The following is a 19753-nucleotide window of genomic DNA, read 5'->3' as shown; positions in this document are numbered from 1 at the left end:
TTTTTTTTTTTTTTTTTTTTTTTTTTTTTTTTTTTTTTTTTCATTACAATTAAAATATAAAAAAAGAAAAAAACATAAATTTTAAATAAATAAAATAATATGTCGCTATGAAATAAATTCGTTTAGAGTATTAAATTAAAATTTTTTAAATAGAGAAAAAAAAAAAAAATGTTTAGATTTTAACTATGAGTAATTAAATAAATTATAAAAATAAAATTTATACTTTTTCATATAATATATAAAAAAAAAAAAAAAAGGAAAAAAATAATATAAAATAAAAACTATAATAAAGTAAAAATCATTCTTTTAAAATATTTTTTTAAAATAGTATTTTATTCTTAAGGAAAATTTCAAATATTTGATAATAAAAGAGAAAAGCAAAATTATTAAAAAATAAGTTGATAAAATAATATTGATGTGTTGGAGATATTTAATTTTATTTAATGTTCTTATAATAAGATTTACAAGAATAATATTACAGTAAAAAGAGAACGAAATTACATCCAAAAAAAAAAAAGATTAATGTATAACATAAATATGTGAAATATACTTACGCACATAAGAAAAATACTTGAAACTAATAAGAAAAAAAAAAACAAATAAAATTTATAGCTTTCATTAAAAACATTTTTATAATGATTAAAAATATATATATATATATATATATATATATATATATATATATATATATATATAGAATAGTAAATTTGAAATTTATTCACATAAAAAAAATTATATAATCATACATCAAAATTGAACTAATTTTTTTTTTTTTTTTTCTCCTTATTCTAAAATAAGTCATTTTGAAATAATAATAAATAAGTATTCAGCTTTACAATTTGATATCATTTTTTAAATAACTAAAATATTAAAATAACATTTTTTTTTATTGTTGAGAAATTAAAATTTTGATGTATTCATTTATATAAAGAAACATTTGATTTGGTATGTTTATCAAATTAATAAAAACAATATAATAATTTTTTTTAATGTTATGAGAATTTTAAATAATATATATACAACAATATTAATAAAAAATAAAAAATATCAAAAGCCTGTCTATTATAGTTTTGATACATTTTACTTATTATTAACTTTATACTAATAATTTAATTTTTTTCAGTGTATTTTTTTTTTTTTTTTAAATTATCTTTATTTTTATTAAATTTAGCTAATATTTGGTATTTTTTTTTTTTTTTTAAAAAAATTTAATATAGAATTATTTTTTTTTAATAGACTTGTTGCTTCAGGACAAGTATGTCCATAAGAAATAGAAGGAAATGAAATATTATCCTCAAAATTGTGTTGCATTGATATAAAGGATGCAAGTTTTAAAGTTACTATCCATTTATTAAAGTTCACTGAATTAGATAAAGTAATACTTTTTACATCTTCAGGAGTTTTACTTAACTTATTTTTGATTATGAAAGTTATAGTAAAATTATTTTTATCAATTTTAACTGTACAATTTTTTTTTTCTAGTATCAATTCTGGTTTTAAGGTATATTTATTTTTATGTATAGCAATAATGTTGGTTTTACATAATACAAATGGTTTTTTAATTTTTTGTGTTTTTTTTTTGTTCATTGGATAAAAATCAGTTTTTTCTATCTCTTCCTTTAAGTTTGCAAAATCACGGGCTAATGCAATTGTTATATCATATCTTTGTTCGTATTGTGTATCCCTTTGTAAATATATTCTGATTTTTCGTAACTCTGATATCATTATTAATTCTATTTTTTCCCTATCAAAGGAAAATAATGGTTTAATAAAATTACTATTTGGATATATATGCAAGAAATTATTTTCAACTTTGACCAGGCTTTTTAAATCAAAATTATCGAATAAATTTATTGAAAAAATATGTTTTTTTAAATTCATAAAAGAGTTATTGGCGTTTTGTCCCTTTAGAAATCCACCAAAAGTTAAAGCTGTTTTCCATCTATTAAATTCAGTTTTATTTAAGCAATCAAGAACAATCCGTTCATTAGTATTATTTGATGTATCTTTTATCCTGATTTCTCCATTGACTTCATTTGCTTGAACTTCACAAGATTCAGGGAAAAATTTCATTATTGGAACAGAATTTTCATTACCATAGTCTTTATAAATTAACAATGATCCTTTTTCAATAACAACAACTTGATTATTCTCCATAAATGGATATAATTTTTCTTTTTTATCTATTTCTGCTTCATTTTTTTCTTCAGAATCTTTATAATTTTCATTTGTTTTTTCTTCATCTTCTTTTTCTTTTTCTTCTTTTTTAATTTTGTCATATAATTCCTTATTTATTACATTAAAGTTATTCTTACTTAATTCATTCAGTAAATGATCATATTTTTCTTTCTTCGGATAATGGAATATATAAGTTTCTTCATTTCTTTTTTTTTTATTTTTCATAATAGTTAATTCTTGAAGATCATCATTTTTTAATATTGTCAAATCCTCATTGATAAATTTAATAGCATTTTCATCATTAAAACTCACTAAATTCTTTTTAAAAGGATATCCATCTTTTGATATATATAAAGTATTGTTTTTTATAATAAAGGTATCTTCATTTTTATCTGAACTACTAGAATATGATGATGAGTCATCCTTTTTGCTTTCATATTCTTTTTCTTTTAATTTTTCATATCCTTTTTCTTTTAATTTTTCATATTCTTTTTCTTTTAATTTTTCAAATTCTTTTTCTTTTAAATTTCCATATTCTTTTTCTTTTAAATTTCCATATCCTTTTTCTTTTAATTTTTCATATTCTTTTTCTTTTAAATTTCCATATTCTTTTTCTTTTAATTTTTCATATTCTTTTTCTTTATACGTTTCATTTTCATTTGTTTTTCCACTTTCTTTTCCAGATTCTCTCTCTATTTCTAGTAATTTTTTTTTATCTTCATAATCATACTTTCCTGTTATAAAGCTTCCAGACATATGTGAAGATGCTTCATGATAATTTGAGAAATTGTCTGTATTTATTACTTTATTAGGTTTATTTTCTTCAGAATATTTATCCCAATTCAATTGATTTATTATGTTCATTAAAAAATCGGTACATTCCTTACTTTTTGGTATTATGATATGTTGATCTTTATAATTATTAAAATAAAGAATATATTTGTTATTTTTATATTTTATAGTGTAATCTTCACAATTAATACAGTAATTATCATCTGTTAAATTCACAAATATTAAATTATTATTTTTAAAATCTCCTCTTAATATAACGTTATTAGATAAATAAGGTATATTATTACCATTTTTATCTATTCCATTAGGTGTAAAAATATCTACTTTTATTTCTGATATAGTTGAGTTCATTTTACTAATATATGTATTTTTTTCTAGTTCTTCATTTAAATTTTCATTATCACAATAATTTTTAGTTGAAGTATATTTCTCATCTTTTCTTTCTTTATGCAAAATATCCATATCTTGTTTAATAAATCCTGCATATTGTAAAGCATAAAACATTCTTAATGATTTATCGTCATCTTTTATTAAAATATAATGCTTTTCTACAACATTACCATAAGAAATATGTTCTATTAGATATATTTTATTATTAAGTAATGTTCTAATATTTTTAAGGTTTTGTAATCTGATGATATACATTGGTTCTTCATCTTTCTTCCTTTTATAAATATAAATATGTTGACTTGTAATACCTATAAATCTTTCATTATAATTTGCAGAATTTAGCAAAATACTTTTTTCCTTTTCATATTTATTATTACTCTTTAAATGAGGATTATCAGTATCATTCATATAATTCTTTAAAGAATAGCTAGAATTATTATTACTACTTGTCTTAGTATCAGTCGAATAATCAATGCTGCTATTATCATTCTCCGTTTCCGTTATACTATGTTTGTTATTTTCATTATAGCTTTTTTTTTTTTTTTTTTCATTTTCATCTAGTACTGATGAGAAACTATTCGCTATAGTTTTACCTCTTTTTTTTTTTTTTTTTTTTTTTCTTTTCGTAAAAGTATCTTTTTCTATTGAGTTGTAGGAAGAGTTACTAGAATAATTGTTAACACCTTCTGTAGACTCGAGTGTTGGGCTATTTGAGTTATTTGATGAATTATTTCTTTCATAAATCAATTTAGATGTTGGAGATTTTTCATACAAATGTAAAGCAAAGCATGAAAAAAAAAAATCAAATTCATTATGGATAATTTTTTTCTCTTGTATATTAGTCAAAGTCTCTAATATTTTATTAAATAACTTTTTCTGTTCTTGAGATTGCATTAAATTTAATTTTAATAAATTTTCATCATATTCTAATTTTTCATATGGATGCTTGCTATCATTAATTATCTCTGTCTTTGCTAATTTTTTTTCCTTAATTTTATTAGCATACTGATCTTGAATGGTTTTTATTTCTGTATATCCATTTTTTATTTTTTTATTTTGATAATCATTTTGTAAGGTTAACACAATAGGAGGAATTAATGCTTTTTCTTTATTCATACAGTTAATTATTTTATAAAGCCTTTGAATTTCATTTTTTTGCTGCTCATTTTGCTTTTTATACATATGTAGTTCGCTTTCAATTTGTATTAAACACCTTTTTGTTATATTCAATTCTTCATTATTATTCTTATATAAATTTAAAAAATTATCATTTTGTTTTTCATTATGTAAAAATTCTTGCTCTTTCAATTTTATATTTTTTCTATTTTCACATATGTCATTTCTCAATATGTTAATGGTATTTTTAAGATTGTCTTTTTCTTGTAACAATATTTGATATTCATATTTTCTCTTTTTTAACAAATTGTTCAATTCTTCTAAAAGTGTATCTCTTTTAAGCAGTTGATTTTCCAATAAACTAATTTTTTCAATAAACTCATTCTCCTTATTTATATGCATACTTAAGACCATGTCATTGTTATTTTTTCTGTTTAATTCTATTCTTAATGATTTATTTTCTTCAACATTTTTTAAAATACTTTTTTGTAACTCTTCATTACCACTTCTTAGTTCTAATAATTGTTTTTCTAATTCATTAATCTTGTCCCTTTGCCTGTCTATTATTACTTCAGCATACTCGAGAACATTCCTTTCTTCCATTTTTGTTTGTTATTTTTTTTAATCAAATAAAAATTAGACTATCAATATTTACTATAGTGAGAATTACTTTATTTTAACTTATTATATTTATATTTGGTTATTTTATTTTTATTTTTTTTTTTTTTTTTTTGAACATTTTAAATTCATAAAAATAAGTATTTCAAACATATATACTTTTTAGTATTCTTAATTTTAGAACGATTACTATATTTCTTAAGTTATTTGAAACAATTAAATTTTCATAAGTTTACGAGAAAAAAATTAACACAAAAATACAAAACAAAAAAAAATTCTTTGACTTTTATATAAAACACATTCTATCATTATTTAAATGAAGTAAATTTAATATATTTTTTATTAAATTTAAAAGAAAAAAGAAAAGTCTGAATAACCTAAAAATAAAAATAATACACAATAGGAAAAATAATATTTTACAACTCTTTACGAAAGCTTATATTGTAAGAAATATTTAAAATAAAGTTGCAAAAAAGTGTAGTAGTCTTTTTTTTTATTTAAAAAATTATAATAAATTTTAATACAAAAATAAATATAAAAAAAAAAAATATACATATGCAGTAAAATGAGAATTGACAAAATATGCAAAAGTGTGTAATATATTTTTTTAATAGATAATAAATTCATATGTGTATTTTTTTTAAAAAATTACAGTAATCATTAAAATAAGAATTGTACAATAAAAAAAAAAAAAAAAAAAAAAAAAAAAAAAAAAAAAAATTAAATAAATAGAAATAAAACTTATATACGTAATTATTTCTCATTTAAAATTTATTAAGTCGATTGAAAAAATAAAAAGAAATAAAATAAAAAAACCACGAGGTTTATTTTATCTTTGTGATTTCTTCGAAAAATATATTAATATTATTCTTTCAAAAATTAGGAAAGAATATTTAAAAAAAAATATAACAGATGAAAGTGATATATATATAATGTGTATATATATATATATATATATATATTTTTATACTCCTAAACATAATTAAAATCTTTTTTTTTTAAATTTAGTTATTCCTTTTTCTACTAAAAGTTAACAAAATATGATGGAACAATTTTAAAAAAAAAAAAAAATATTAAAACATTAAAATTAATAATACTTTTTTTATTAACTAAATGAAATAATTAAGTGAAAAATATTTCATAATAAAAAAAATATCACAATAACAAATATAAAAAAAAAAAAATGGTGTCTATAATTTTTTTATATGAATTTAAAAAAAAAAAAAATTTCGTAAGGATATCAACAACATTTCGATTTTTTTTTTGTATCATTTTGATCATTATCATCATCAACCTATAAAAAAAAAAATATGAGATGTAAATAAATGGTGTTATATATGTAAATTTATAAATGAATTATTTCAATTTTTTTTTTATTAGGACGTTTATTTTTTTTCCTCTAGGTTGTATAGATAAATTGTCTTCTTTTGTTGTAGCTTGTTTTTTTTGTCTAACATTATAAATTTCTAAAAAAAGAAGAAAAAAAAAAAAAAGAATAAATAAATAAAACAAATATGATATAATTAAAATTTTTTAAAATTTCCTAATAATTAATAAAAAAATATTTCGTAATTAATAATTTCTATAATACAAAAATATATATATATATTTATATTTTTAACCATTTAATAATTGGTGAAAAGCTAATTCTACATTAGTAGATTCAAGAGCTGAAGTTTCAATAAAGGCTAACTTTTCTTTTTTAGCAAACTGAGTTGCATCATTATCATTTATAACACGTAAATGTTTTAAATCACTTTTATTACCAACTAATAAAATAACAATGTTGGTATCTGCATTATCTCTTAATTCTTTTAGCCATTTCTCAATATTTTCAAAAGAATTTTTTTTTGTTATATCATAAACTAATAATGCACCTACTGCCCCTCGATAATATGCAGAAGTAATCGCTCGATACCTTTCCTGTCCAGCCGTATCCCATATTTGTGCCTTTATAATTTTATTATTTTTTAATTGAATACTTTTAGTAGCAAATTCTACACCTATTGTACTTTTACTTTCCAAATTAAATTCATCTCTTGTAAATCTTAAAAAGAAAAAAAAGTAAAATATGAAATTATATAAATTTTTTTACTTTATTATATTATTTATAAAATATATTTTTCTTCTAAACATTTTAAATCTGGGTTTTTTTATATATTTTTCTTAAATCATTTTGTATAAACATTTCATAACAATTTCTTCATTTTTAATATGTGATAATTTTCTTTTTTTTTAAAATAAATTAAATTAATTAATATCCTTATTTGATGTATACCTAGATAATAAGTTTGATTTACCTACTCCTGAGTCTCCTATAAGTACAACTGATCAAAAATAAAAAAAAAAAAAAAAAAAAGATAAAAATTTATGTATTTAAATATTTTTAAAATAATTCAAAAAAAACTTTCAGATATAAATATATATATATATATATATATATATATGGGTTTTACTTTTAAACAAATAATCATAATAATCCTCTTTCATTGCCATTTTTGATAAGTGTTTTAGTTTTAATATAAAGAGATATATTTAAGTTGAATTTAATTAGTTAAAAAAAAAAAAAATAAGACTTGGAAACTTCTGGATGTATTTTTTATAATATTATTTTATATTATGATTTTCTATTATTTAAAAAATGAAAAATCTATTTATATTAATACAGTTGCTTTTATAATAAATATTATTATAGGAACAACGAAAAATGTAAAAATTATGATTTTAAGATTATACAAATATATGTATTTATTTTATTTCGTTTTTTTTTATAATTTTTTTTTTTTTTAAACTGTAATATTTCATTTTTTCTACTTTATTAATAACCTAATAAAAATATTAAAATATAATATTTAAATAAATGTAAAATAAAATAAAGTAAAAATTATAAAGTATATATATAAGTGTTTAAACTACATATATACATTTATATAATTTATATAAATACTTATTAGGTATATAATTTAATATAATTTTAATATTTCATTTTTCCAAATTATTTTATCTTTCTAATTTTTTCATTATTTTTTATTATATATATACTTATATATATGTATGCAAATAAAAATGCATATATACAATTTTTTTTTTTTTTTTCTAAGATTCAAGGATTGCAATGAAATGTAAATATTTACTTTTTGTTGTGAAATATAAATGAATTTTTTTTTTTTTTTTTATTTTTTTCTTTAGCACATTTTTTAAATATAAAAAAAAACTGCACACGAATCACAATTCAACACTTTTTTTTTTTTTTTTTTTTTACATTTTTAATAATATAAAACAATTACTATATGATGTTTCAAAATGTAAAAATATTTATACTAAAAAAAAAAAAATAATTTTATTGAAGTTGTACTTTTTTTAATTAAATTTATCAATTATTTATTTTTTTTTTCTTTATAAATTTAAAAGATAAAATTCAATAACAATGGTTTAAAATATATAAAAGAAACATGTATAAGTGCGCTTATGAAATATTCTATCTTCTTCATAAATAAAAATATAAAACTTTTATTTTTTCATTATTTCTTTCATTAATTTTTGTTGATCTCTAATTTTTTCAATGTTACATTCCATTTTTTCATTAACTTCATTTAGCTATAAATTTGAAATAAAAAAAAAAAATAAATAAATAAATAATAAAATACTTATAAATATTAATTAGTGTAAATTTGTTTGAAATTAAAATCACAGAATTTTCATAATAATGTTTTAATTATCTCATGAATTAAAATTCATTTTTATTTTTTTACCATTTTGTTTTGTTCGTTTATTGTATTCCCCATTATCAAAGCTCTAGTATGTAATTCATCTAACTAAATATATATTTTTAGAAATAAAAAAAAAATTTTATAATTAATCAAAAATTAAAAATAATACAATAAAATGATATAAATATGCATATATATATATATATAAAAAGTGAGTTATTTTGAACCACTGCAGATAATGAGTTTAAATTGCTTTCATATTTTTCTTCAAATGTTTCATTTCCTTAATAAAAAACAAAAATAAAAATTATATATGTAGACATTTATAAGTATATAAAATTTGCAAAATATAGTTATATTTATTTACTTTTTGATGTGTTTTCTATTTTCATTGAATTTTTATAAATATCATGATTTTTAACATTTTTATTATTATCATTAAGTTTAATACTTCTTTTTGTTTCATTTAATTTATTATTCGTTTTTTTGTTTTCATTATTTTTATATGTTTCAAATCCTAAAAAAGAATTTATATTTTTCCACCAATATTTTATGCCATGTAAATGATACTGACTTTGTTTCAAATTTTCTTGAATATCTTCAGTTTCTTTGTGTATATGTTTTATTTGTTCTAAATAATAATTTTAAAATATATGAATTCTTAAATTTTAAGAACTCTTAAATTTATAATTATATGTATATATATATATATATATATATATATATATATATATATATATATATATATATATATCTATTAATACGCATCCATTTTTTATTACTTAAAAATTTATATTTTTTCTTTTTTTTCTCTTATTCTTTTTTTATTCTTTAGTATATTAACATTATAAAATCATATATGTTTTCTATTTTTTTGGTTTTTGCATAATTTTCACAAATAATTTATTCACCTGTCTGATGTTCTAACTCTTCTTCTGCTTTTTTTGATATTTCTTTTGCCTCATTTGCTGATCTTAATATTTCATTTAAACTTTCTTCACATTTCTTTTCTATCTCAGTTATTTTCTATAAGAATAGAAAATGTGTATATTATTTATAATAAAACACATTTTTTTTTTTTTTTTTTTTTAATATATCAGATTTTCATTCAAGGAATAAAAACAAAAAAGTTCAAAATGAAAATATATCTAGAAGTTAGAACTATAAAAAAAAAAAATAAAATAAATAAATTCAAAGATAAATAAATATGTATTTATTGAAATAGATAAATCAATAATTTTTTAAGTTTATATAAAATTTTAAATTATTTCTATATTTATATATGCATCACTAATTTAACTTTTCTATCATAAGTAGATTTTTTATGACTTAATTCCATATTAAAAAAAACCTTTTTATATTATTAAATATTTTAGAATAGTTTAAACATAAAAATGTTTAATAATATAAAAAAATATTAAAAAAAAAAAAAAATTAAGATAAAACAAAAATAATAAGATATAAAATAAAAAATATTTTTTATAAAAACACAATCAACAATGTAAAAGAGTAAAAAAAACTACAACTGATATTTTAATGAATATTTAAACTAAATATAATTTTTTTTTAAATAGATATAAATATATATAGTATAAATAATAAGTGAATAATTTTAAGATAAGATATAATAATGCAAATAAAAAGAAATACTATCAAATAAATATATGGATTTTGTATCAATTCATTATAAAAAAGGAACAAAAAAAAAAAAAAAAAAATATATATATATTAATATTTTTTATTTTTTTTAAACAGAAATAATTTGACTTTTTATAACTTATTTTTTTTTTTTTTGTATTTATTATTTATATTATTTATTTGCTTATTTTTTATTGTAATATATAAAAATTAATATATGTATTATATTTTATAGTTATGTATTTTTTTTAATGTTTTTTTTACATTCTTTAAAATTGTGAAATGTGTTAACAAATTCAGAATTAAATTTCTCCAATATAAACACAGGGTGCTTAATATTTGCTTTTAAGAGACAAAAAAAAAAAAAAAGAATAAAATAAACAAAATAAAAGAGAATATATATATCTTATATATTCATATATTCAATTTGTATGGAAATAATATGAATATGATTATATATTCTCATTTCATTAAAAGTATATCTTTCTTAAAAATTTTACAGAAAAAAATTTTATATAAGAATAAAGTTAATTATAATACTTTAGGTTATAATAAGGCTAATAAGAGAAAATATAGACTACCTAATAATAATAAAATTTATATGAAAAATATAAAATTAAATAAAAATGGATTACAGTCAAAAAATAGAGTAAATCTAGTAAGAAAGTATCCATCAAAAAAAAGAAATAATAATAATTTTAAAATAAATGCATTAAACAAAAAGAATTTTAATATTAATTTTACAAAAATCAAATATCTATTAAATTTTACTAAAAAAATAACATTATGCAGTTTATTTATATATGCAATAAATAATTATTTTTTTGATATGACTCTCACTAGTGGTTCAAGTATGCACCCTCTAATAGATAAAAATGGAGTTATTTTATTTTATATTTGTAATGATGCATTAAAGTTTTTTTATAAATTACATAAAATATATATAGATAGTTATATATATATTTTACAAAAATACAACAATATAATAAAATTTATGTTTCGTCTTAATAATATCATATATTTTAATGAAAATATTTCTGAAAAAATAACAAATTTAAAAAAAAAAAAAGAAAAAAGTAAACACATTTATAACAGAGGAGATGTTGTATTATTAATTTCTCCTGTTAATAGTAATAAAAGAGTATGTAAAAGAATTATTGCAATAGAAAAGGATAAAATATATGTTGATAATTTTTATTCTTTTATTGAAATACCTAAAAATAACGTATGGATAGAAGGAGACAATAAGAATGATTCATTTGATAGTAGAAATTATGGTTGTGTGCATGTAAATTTGATAGTTGGTAAGGCATTTTTTTTACTAGATCCTTTTAAAAGCTTTTCTTTTATCAATAGTAAAAAAAATTATCAAATAGAATCATCTCGATTTTTATATTTATCAGAATAAAAAGAATAAATAATGATTATATGTAAAAGAAAATTTCTTAAATATTAAAGGGTCTTACAAGTAACTACAGATAAAAAAATAAAAGAATTATTTCCAATAAAAATAGGATTTTTATAAATTATGTGAAAATAATATATATATTTTGAAAATTATTTTAAATTAAAATCTTTATTTGTTGGGTGAAGAGGAGTTTATATATGTTTATTATAAAAGTGTAACATATTTAATAGAGGAGTATTTTTCTTTATTTTATGTTTGAAAGTTTGAGGTTGTTTAAATTAGTAAAATAAAAAAGAAAATATTTTTTAAAAAGTTACTAATTAAATATTGAACATTGTTTTTTAGACATAGTAAGTTGAAACATTTATATTTTACTAGAAGTTTAAAATAATAAAAAAAAAAAAAAAAAAAGACTAACAAAAAAATAATCTATATAAATTAAAGTAACACTGCATGCATATATTTTACAAGAATTGTTTTAAATGAGTTTGTCTACAATTAAAATTATTTTTTTTTTTTTTTTAATGATATTTTAAATATATAATATTCATACTTTATTTATAATAAAATTATTTTCTGTAATTTTCAATATAATCATTCATAAGTTTATTTCATTTTTAGATTAAATTTTTTCTTCATTTATATATTCGAAGTTTTTTTTTCCCCCTTCATCGTAAGTTTAAACTTATTTTTAAATATATATGGATGAAATATGTAAATATTATAAAATAGAAAAAGATAAAAATTTTTAAATTCCTGGAATAAAAAAAAAAAAAAAAGAGAAAAAAAAATTTAGATATATTGTATAGAAATAGGCGTTACAAATTATAGAAATGTATAAAATAAATGAATAAAAAGAAAATGACTAAAACTAAAAAGAATTATACTAATTACAACTATAAAAAAGAAGACAATTCATCAAAAGATTTTACCTTTCAAAATATGAAATATGAGAATTTAGAAGATGTATTAAATAAAATAAATGAAAATTGTACTGAAATATATAAAAAAAATGTAGAACAAAGTATAGGTTCTAATATATTATCTTTACAAAATAGTTGTAATGAACATCCATCAAATTTATCATCATCAAATGAATTTAATTTTTCAAATTATTCTTCATATTTAAGTGAATCTAGTGATAACACCTATGGTGAGATAGATAATTTGTGTTTAAGCGATTTATTATCTATTAATGAAGATTGTATAAATAATAGTAGGAATTCTTCTGAAAATAATATAAATAATTTTAGTATAAATGAAAGCATTAACTTAAGTAATTTGAGCGATGATAGTTCTATTACATTTTCAATAGATAAAAGAAATCAATTAAAGAATAAAGAAAAAAATATATATGATCATTGCATAAGTATATTTTCCCTAAATACATATTTATATAACGATATTTATAGATATAATCCTCATTTATATGGAATATATGAAAAATGTAGAAACAACGAAAATAGATGCAAAAATATTGCACTTTTATGTTCTCAATTTGATTTAATATTTTTAAGGTCTATTTATGGAAAATATCAAAAAATATTATATGATAAATTAAAATATACTCATACTATATTGTTAGATAATGTTCCTTCATCAATTAACTTTTTAAATGATATTTTTTATACTTTTCAAAATTATTTTAATGGAAACGGTGGATTATTTATTTGTTGGACAAAAAAATTATTTCGTTTATCATATTATGATTTTATGTTTTTATCATCTGATATTTTACTTAAAAGAAAAGTTATAAAAATTATAAAATTAATTTATAAAGAGAATTATAATTTATATTTTTTGCATTGTGAATTTGATTTATATAGTATTCAAAATAAATTAAGTAATTTAAATGATTTAATTACATTAATTAAAAAAATTTTATGGAATATTTATATATTTCATTTATTTTATAAAAACAAAAAATATTTAAAAAAAAAAGAAGAAAAATCAAATGAAAATGATATATTTTATGAGGGAATAAATAAAAGTGAAGCAATAAAAAAAATAAATAATAAGAGAAAAGAAAATTATAGTAACAGTGAAAATAGTTCCATAAAGAATAACAAAATAAATGATAATACTATTAATGATTGTGATAAAAATATATCAATTATGACATTTAAAAATAGTTCTATGTTCGTTATTGGTAGTTTTAATATAGATTTAAATGAAAATAAAGAATTATACGAGAAACTCACAACACTAAATAATCATGGGAAAATGAAAGATATGTTTTTTTATAAAAATATCAACTACAAATTACAAAAAACGTACAATATTGTTGAAAGAAAAAACACTTTAATCAGTGGATTAAATTATTGTTTTGGTTTAACAGATAATATATTTTTAGTAGAATCTTTTTTTTTAAAAAAAGAAGATATCGATGAATTAATTTATTTATATAATCCTATAGATATTCTAAATGAAAAATTAAAAACTTTAAATAAATCAGTAAGTAATTATAATTTAGAAAATATTATTAAATTAATCAATAAAAATGGTATTTTAATAAAATTTCAAGATGTATTCAATTATGGTGTAGACATATTAACTCAAAAAAAAAATAAAGAATTTAGTGATCATTGGATATTATCAGCACGATTTCATATGAAAAATTATAGTAAAAATATGAATTTAAATATAGAAAAACAATTACATAACTTTTTAAGAAATGTTGATAAATTTTTTATTTTAAATAAAAATTATTATGATCAATTATGTGAAGTAAATTCTATTTTAAAAAATAAAAAAATAGAATATAAAAATGAAGATCTAAAAGTTGAGAAATACAATTATTTTAAAAAATGTGTCATATCTAGTGAAAACATTCATTGCATTAATAAAATAGAAAAGAAATTACACGATACCTTATTAAAATGTTTTGAATTAAACTAAATGAAATAAATGAAAGAATTAATTAATTAATAAAACATATATATTTTTATTTGTATGTTCCTTAATTATTTACATTTTCTTTTAATATATATATATAAAATGATATATAATATTACTGAAAATAACACAAGTTAAAAATAACAAATTAAAGTTTATTTTTAGTTTTATTTTATTCCTAATTTTTAGGTAATAAATTGCAAAAATTACAACTAAAAAATAAAAATGTTTAATTAAAAGGTATTAAAAACGTATTAACAAAAAAAAAAAAAAAAAAAAAAAAAAAAAAAAAAAAAAAAAAAAAAAAAAAAATAAATTATAAAATAGTATAATAATTAAGACTTACTTTTTTTTTAATTTATATACATATATAAATAATAATTATACAAAAAAAAAAAAAAAAAAGGTAAAAATAAATAAAAGATAAGAAATAATTAAATTGCAACATTTTGAGTTACTTTTTTTTTTATTTTTACTACATAAAATTAAGAAAGAATACTTTATTATTTAAAATAACAAAAATAAGTAAAACTATATATATAATTTGATGTTTTTGATTTTTATTGAATATTTTTATATATTCATATATAAATTTAAAAAACTATAATATATTATAATCAATTAAAATCATTTATTTCTTCAGATCTTTTTTTTATATCTATTTTGTTACTAATATAATTTTTAATATTTTGAACAAAAGGTTTATTTTTTAGGTTGTTAAATATACTGGACTTTCTGCTTTCATCACTTTCATCCACATTAGATGAATATTCACATATATCTTCTTTATTATCATTTTTAAAATTTTCAGAGGAACATTTTCTTCTTTTTTCACTAACATATTGATTGTAAACATCTGTGATATTAAAATTTTTTTCTAAATCTTTTTTCATTAAATCTTTAGCATGACAAATTATATCATATGGATCAAATGGAGGTATATTTTGTAGAAGTTTTAAATTAACGCTAAAATTACCACATAATAAAGAATTTTTTAATTTCATACATATAACTAGACAAATATATAAAATAAAATTTTCATTAGTGTTAATAATAAAATGATCATATAATATAATTGTATCAGGCATATCAAATTCTTGAGTTAATAATAATAATATCCATTTTAGAGCATAATATTGTGTTTCTATTTTTAATATATTTAATCTTTTCCAAATTTTATATTCTTTTATTTTTAACAAAAGAGAAAATTTCTTTAGTTTGCCATTTATACCATCATCTGTATTATCTAAGCCTTCACAAAAAACATCTTTTTGCTTTTGCATTAATTCAATAAAACAAAAAAAGGTATCAGCTTCACCTTGTAAAGGGCAATTACATAATGGATCATTAAAAATAATAAAATATAATGGTGCTAAAATTTCATTCATACCTTGAACATATTTTACATATGGATGAATTTGAGCATATATAAATAATATACGACATAACAAATCATAATGTCTTCTTGGTTTTAATATATCACATACATCAATAGAATCATATCTATTTTTCTCATTTTTAAAGGAATTGTAATTATCTGATTCATTTATTTCTATGCTTAAATTTTGTGAAAATTCTCTTGAATCTTCGGAATTGAACTTTTCTTGAAGATTCAAATTATTTTGATCTTTCACTATATTATTAATATATGAATTATGACTATTTACATTATTATTTTCAGAATATGTATCTTTCATTATATTAACTTCATTTTCTTCTTTCATATTTTTTTTATTACTTTTTTTTTCATTATTTGTAAACACATTCTTTATATGTTCTTCTACATTGTCAATATGATTATTTTTACAAATTTTTTTTTTTTCTATTGAGTATCTATTATCATTCTGAACATTTTCATTGCAATTTAAATTATTGTCGCTATTTATATTAACTAGAAATGGAATTTCTTCATTTTCTTCCTCAAAATCTTCCATGTTAATTAAACTATTCAGAATATTTATATTATTATTAATTGTATATTCTGGATTTAAATTAAAAAAAGATAATTCTGGTCTAGTTCTAAAAGTATCTTTATTAATTTGACTAAATAATTCTGAATTCATCCAGTTTGTATCTGATTCTTCATTTAAATTAAAAGAGATATCTTTTTCTTCTTCTTGTGATTTTAGGTTCATTTCTTCTTTCATTCTATTTTTCTTAATTTGTGTACTTTCTTTATCTATATTATTATTTGCCATTAATGGATTTAGTACAAAATATTTTATATATTCTTCATATAATTTTCTTTTTTCTAATATCTCTTGATTCCATTTTCCAGTATTTAAACTAAGATGTTTTAATGCTAATTTCCAGCATATTGAACGAATGCTCGGATTAATATCTAATATATTTCGCTCAAATAAGTATATTAAATCTTTTTCATCAATAATTGCTTTTTCAAAAGTGTTAATACATGTTTTTATTTGCTCATCAAATTTTGTTAATCTTTCATTTTTTTTTTTTAATATAATTAAATAACTTAAAAATTCTAGTTTATATTCCATTTTTACATTAATTTTTTTTACCCATTTAAGATATTGACTATTTTTATATGTTTTAATAATATATATTTATAGAATTGAAATATTCAATATATTTATGCTAATATCACAAAATAACTTGATGAGGTGTAATGTCTTATAAAGTCTTCATATAGTAACTGCCTTATTTTATTTAAAGATTTGAAAAGCAAATAAGTTCTAGATATAAAAAAAAAAAAAATTTTAATTAAAAAATTACTTATAAAATTAATATTAATGTGTTAGAATAATATAACTTAATGAAAACAAAAGGAAAAGAAAATTATTAATATAAATGCATAATATTTTAATAAATATATATTTTAAATATTGCAGTAAATACTCAATCATATTTATTATCTTGAAACTAAAAAAATATTTAAGGTAGATTATATTTTAATCTCAAAATAATGTTTATATATTTTATCTGGATTTACAAAATTGGTAATTGCATATATTTATCTAATTATTTACATTTTATTAAAAAAAAAAAAAAAAAAAAAAAAAAAAAATTAATATTATTTATTGAATTTAAAAACGCTATATTAAAAACACAATGGGGTTATCAAAAGATATGTATTTCTTAATGAATGTAAAAGAAATATAATAAATCTAGAAATTAAATAAAAAGAAACCTTTAAAAAGAACAAAAATAAAAAAAAAGTTTATGTATAATAATTTATGAGATAAAATTTATATAATATACTTAAAAATTTATAAAAGAAAAATATATATATACATATATATATATGTATATTTAAGCATATAGATAAATTTTCTTAATGGAATATTTAATATTGTTTAAATGTTCTTTCAATATATAGGCTAATACTTGTGAAAATAAAAAAAAAATGCACATACATAAAATAATTTTTTTACATATATAAATTATAAGTTAACAATGATATATAGATAAATCTCTTTTATTTATTTTGAAGATGAATATATATTCATAAGAAATATATTTTTTTTTGTTTTTTTTTCCTTTTTTTTTCCTTGTTTGATTTTATTGAAAATTATATAACTTGAATTAATAGAAAATGTATAAATATTTAAAAGCATTTTTTTTTGTGTTATATATATTTCTTTGTAAAAGTACATATTCACATAATAAAATATATATGAAATATCATTGCAATTTTATTTTTTCATCTTTGAAGTTACATAATTTAAATAATACTAGGAAGATATTTAAGCCATTGAAGGTTTTTAAAAAATAATATATTATTTTATTTTTCCTTAATTATTACATAGAATTATATTTTTTCTTTTTTTTTTTTTTTTTTTTTTTGTAAATATTAATTTTTTTTTTTTTTTTTTTTTTTTTTTTTGATTAAATAATAAAACAGACAAATATATAGTTTTATAATTGAATCAATTTTTGTAATTTTTTTTATATATAATGTTAGGTTAAAAAAAAAAAATATTCTATCTATGTTAACGAAAATTTAAATTTGGAAAAAATAAATAAACTCAGGTTAAAATAAATTTGTTTATATATACATATACAATTGTTTTAATTATTTACAATTTAAGTGAAAATGTATATATATTTTCAACAGAAATGTAGTTAAAGAGATAAAAAAAGACAACATAAAAGAATTTGATGAAGAAGAAAAAAAAAAAAGAGAAAGTGAAACAACTGCGTGGAAAGTCATTTTGTATAATGATGATATTCATAAGTACATTTTTATAAAATTTCAAAATTTTTTCTTTTTAATATAAATTTATATATTTATGTATTTATAATATTACATATACTTATTTTTTGTTAGCTTTACTTATGTAACTGATACAATTGTAAAAGTTATTGGACAAATTAGTAAAGCAAAGGCACATACAATTACAGTGGAGGCTCATAGTACAGGGCAAGCACTTGTCTTATCAACATGGAAAGCGAAAGCGGAAAAGTATTGTGAAGGTAAAATATATATATAAGTATTGAGCTAAAAATACATTTTAAATAGTATATATATATTTATCTGTCTATATATCTATTTAAATATATATTTATACATATGTTTTTTTCAATTTGTAGAATTACAGAAAAATGGCTTAACAGTTTCAATAATTCATGAAAGTCAATTAAAAAATAAAAAAAAAACTTAAAATTCAAAAATTTTTACAATATTTTTTTTTTTTTTTTTTTGTTATAAAAAATAATTTTAAAAAGAAATAGTTTTTACAGAACTTCAAGTAATATAAAAATAAAATAAAACTAATTTTAAAATTTATGTTCTTCAATTTTTTATTAATTCAAATGTATACATAATAAAAAAAAAAAAAAAAAGAAAGACCAATGTTAAAGGAGTTCTTTTTTCACAGTATATATAAATTATTAAAAATAAATGTATCTTTCATTGATTAAGAAACTAAAAATATAAAAACAATATAATAAACTTTTATGGAGAAAAATTAATTAACAAAAAAAAAAAAAAAAAAAAAAAATAGAAAAAAATCAAAAACTTTTGAATTTTAAGGTACCTAAT

At 17.1% G+C, this 19753-nt stretch overlaps 7 protein-coding genes across 7 annotated transcripts; 3 read left to right on the top strand and 4 right to left on the bottom strand.

Annotated features, from left to right (window-relative positions):
- Positions 1 to 1167: 1167 nt before the first annotated feature.
- On the bottom strand, positions 1168 to 5079 carry PGAL8A_00517000 (conserved Plasmodium protein, unknown function; the record flags this gene model as incomplete). The annotated part of the gene is made up of 1 exon (XM_028674002.1): positions 1168 to 5079. The coding sequence occupies one exon, from the start codon at positions 5077 to 5079 to the stop codon at positions 1168 to 1170; it is 3912 nt and encodes a 1303-aa protein (XP_028530398.1).
- Positions 5080 to 6334: 1255 nt separating this feature from the next.
- Positions 6335 to 7590, bottom strand: PGAL8A_00516900 (ras-related protein Rab-11A, putative; the record flags this gene model as incomplete). The annotated part of the gene is made up of 5 exons (XM_028674001.1): positions 6335 to 6388; positions 6478 to 6560; positions 6717 to 7141; positions 7373 to 7421; positions 7551 to 7590. The coding sequence occupies 5 exons, from the start codon at positions 7588 to 7590 to the stop codon at positions 6335 to 6337; spliced, it is 651 nt and encodes a 216-aa protein (XP_028530397.1).
- Positions 7591 to 8604: 1014 nt separating this feature from the next.
- Positions 8605 to 10143, bottom strand: PGAL8A_00516800 (SNARE protein, putative; the record flags this gene model as incomplete). The annotated part of the gene is made up of 6 exons (XM_028674000.1): positions 8605 to 8691; positions 8847 to 8909; positions 9032 to 9087; positions 9172 to 9435; positions 9716 to 9830; positions 10105 to 10143. The coding sequence occupies 6 exons, from the start codon at positions 10141 to 10143 to the stop codon at positions 8605 to 8607; spliced, it is 624 nt and encodes a 207-aa protein (XP_028530396.1).
- A 747-nt stretch (positions 10144 to 10890) lies between these two features.
- Positions 10891 to 11850, top strand: PGAL8A_00516700 (type I signal peptidase, putative; the record flags this gene model as incomplete). Its single annotated transcript, XM_028673998.1, has 1 exon — positions 10891 to 11850. One exon carries the CDS (start codon positions 10891 to 10893, stop codon positions 11848 to 11850), a length of 960 nt encoding a protein of 319 aa, XP_028530395.1.
- An 861-nt stretch (positions 11851 to 12711) lies between these two features.
- Positions 12712 to 14748, top strand: PGAL8A_00516600 (conserved Plasmodium protein, unknown function; the record flags this gene model as incomplete). The annotated part of the gene is made up of 1 exon (XM_028673997.1): positions 12712 to 14748. The coding sequence occupies one exon, from the start codon at positions 12712 to 12714 to the stop codon at positions 14746 to 14748; it is 2037 nt and encodes a 678-aa protein (XP_028530394.1).
- Positions 14749 to 15362: 614 nt separating this feature from the next.
- Positions 15363 to 17249, bottom strand: PGAL8A_00516500 (TBC domain protein, putative; the record flags this gene model as incomplete). Its single annotated transcript, XM_028673996.1, has 1 exon — positions 15363 to 17249. The coding sequence occupies one exon, from the start codon at positions 17247 to 17249 to the stop codon at positions 15363 to 15365; it is 1887 nt and encodes a 628-aa protein (XP_028530393.1).
- Positions 17250 to 18304: 1055 nt separating this feature from the next.
- On the top strand, positions 18305 to 19373 carry PGAL8A_00516400 (ATP-dependent Clp protease adaptor protein ClpS, putative; the record flags this gene model as incomplete). Its single annotated transcript, XM_028673995.1, has 5 exons — positions 18305 to 18469; positions 18674 to 18741; positions 18827 to 18946; positions 19040 to 19185; positions 19303 to 19373. The coding sequence occupies 5 exons, from the start codon at positions 18305 to 18307 to the stop codon at positions 19371 to 19373; spliced, it is 570 nt and encodes a 189-aa protein (XP_028530392.1).
- Positions 19374 to 19753: the final 380 nt, after the last annotated feature.

The sequence above is a fragment of the Plasmodium gallinaceum genome, assembly GCF_900005855.1.
Source record: "Plasmodium gallinaceum strain 8A genome assembly, contig: PGAL8A_v1_152, whole genome shotgun sequence".
In the NCBI taxonomy this organism is placed as follows: Eukaryota; Apicomplexa; class Aconoidasida; order Haemosporida; family Plasmodiidae; genus Plasmodium; species Plasmodium gallinaceum.
Note: the sequence above shows the minus strand (reverse complement) of the source record. Positions and strands in the feature narration are given on the sequence as shown.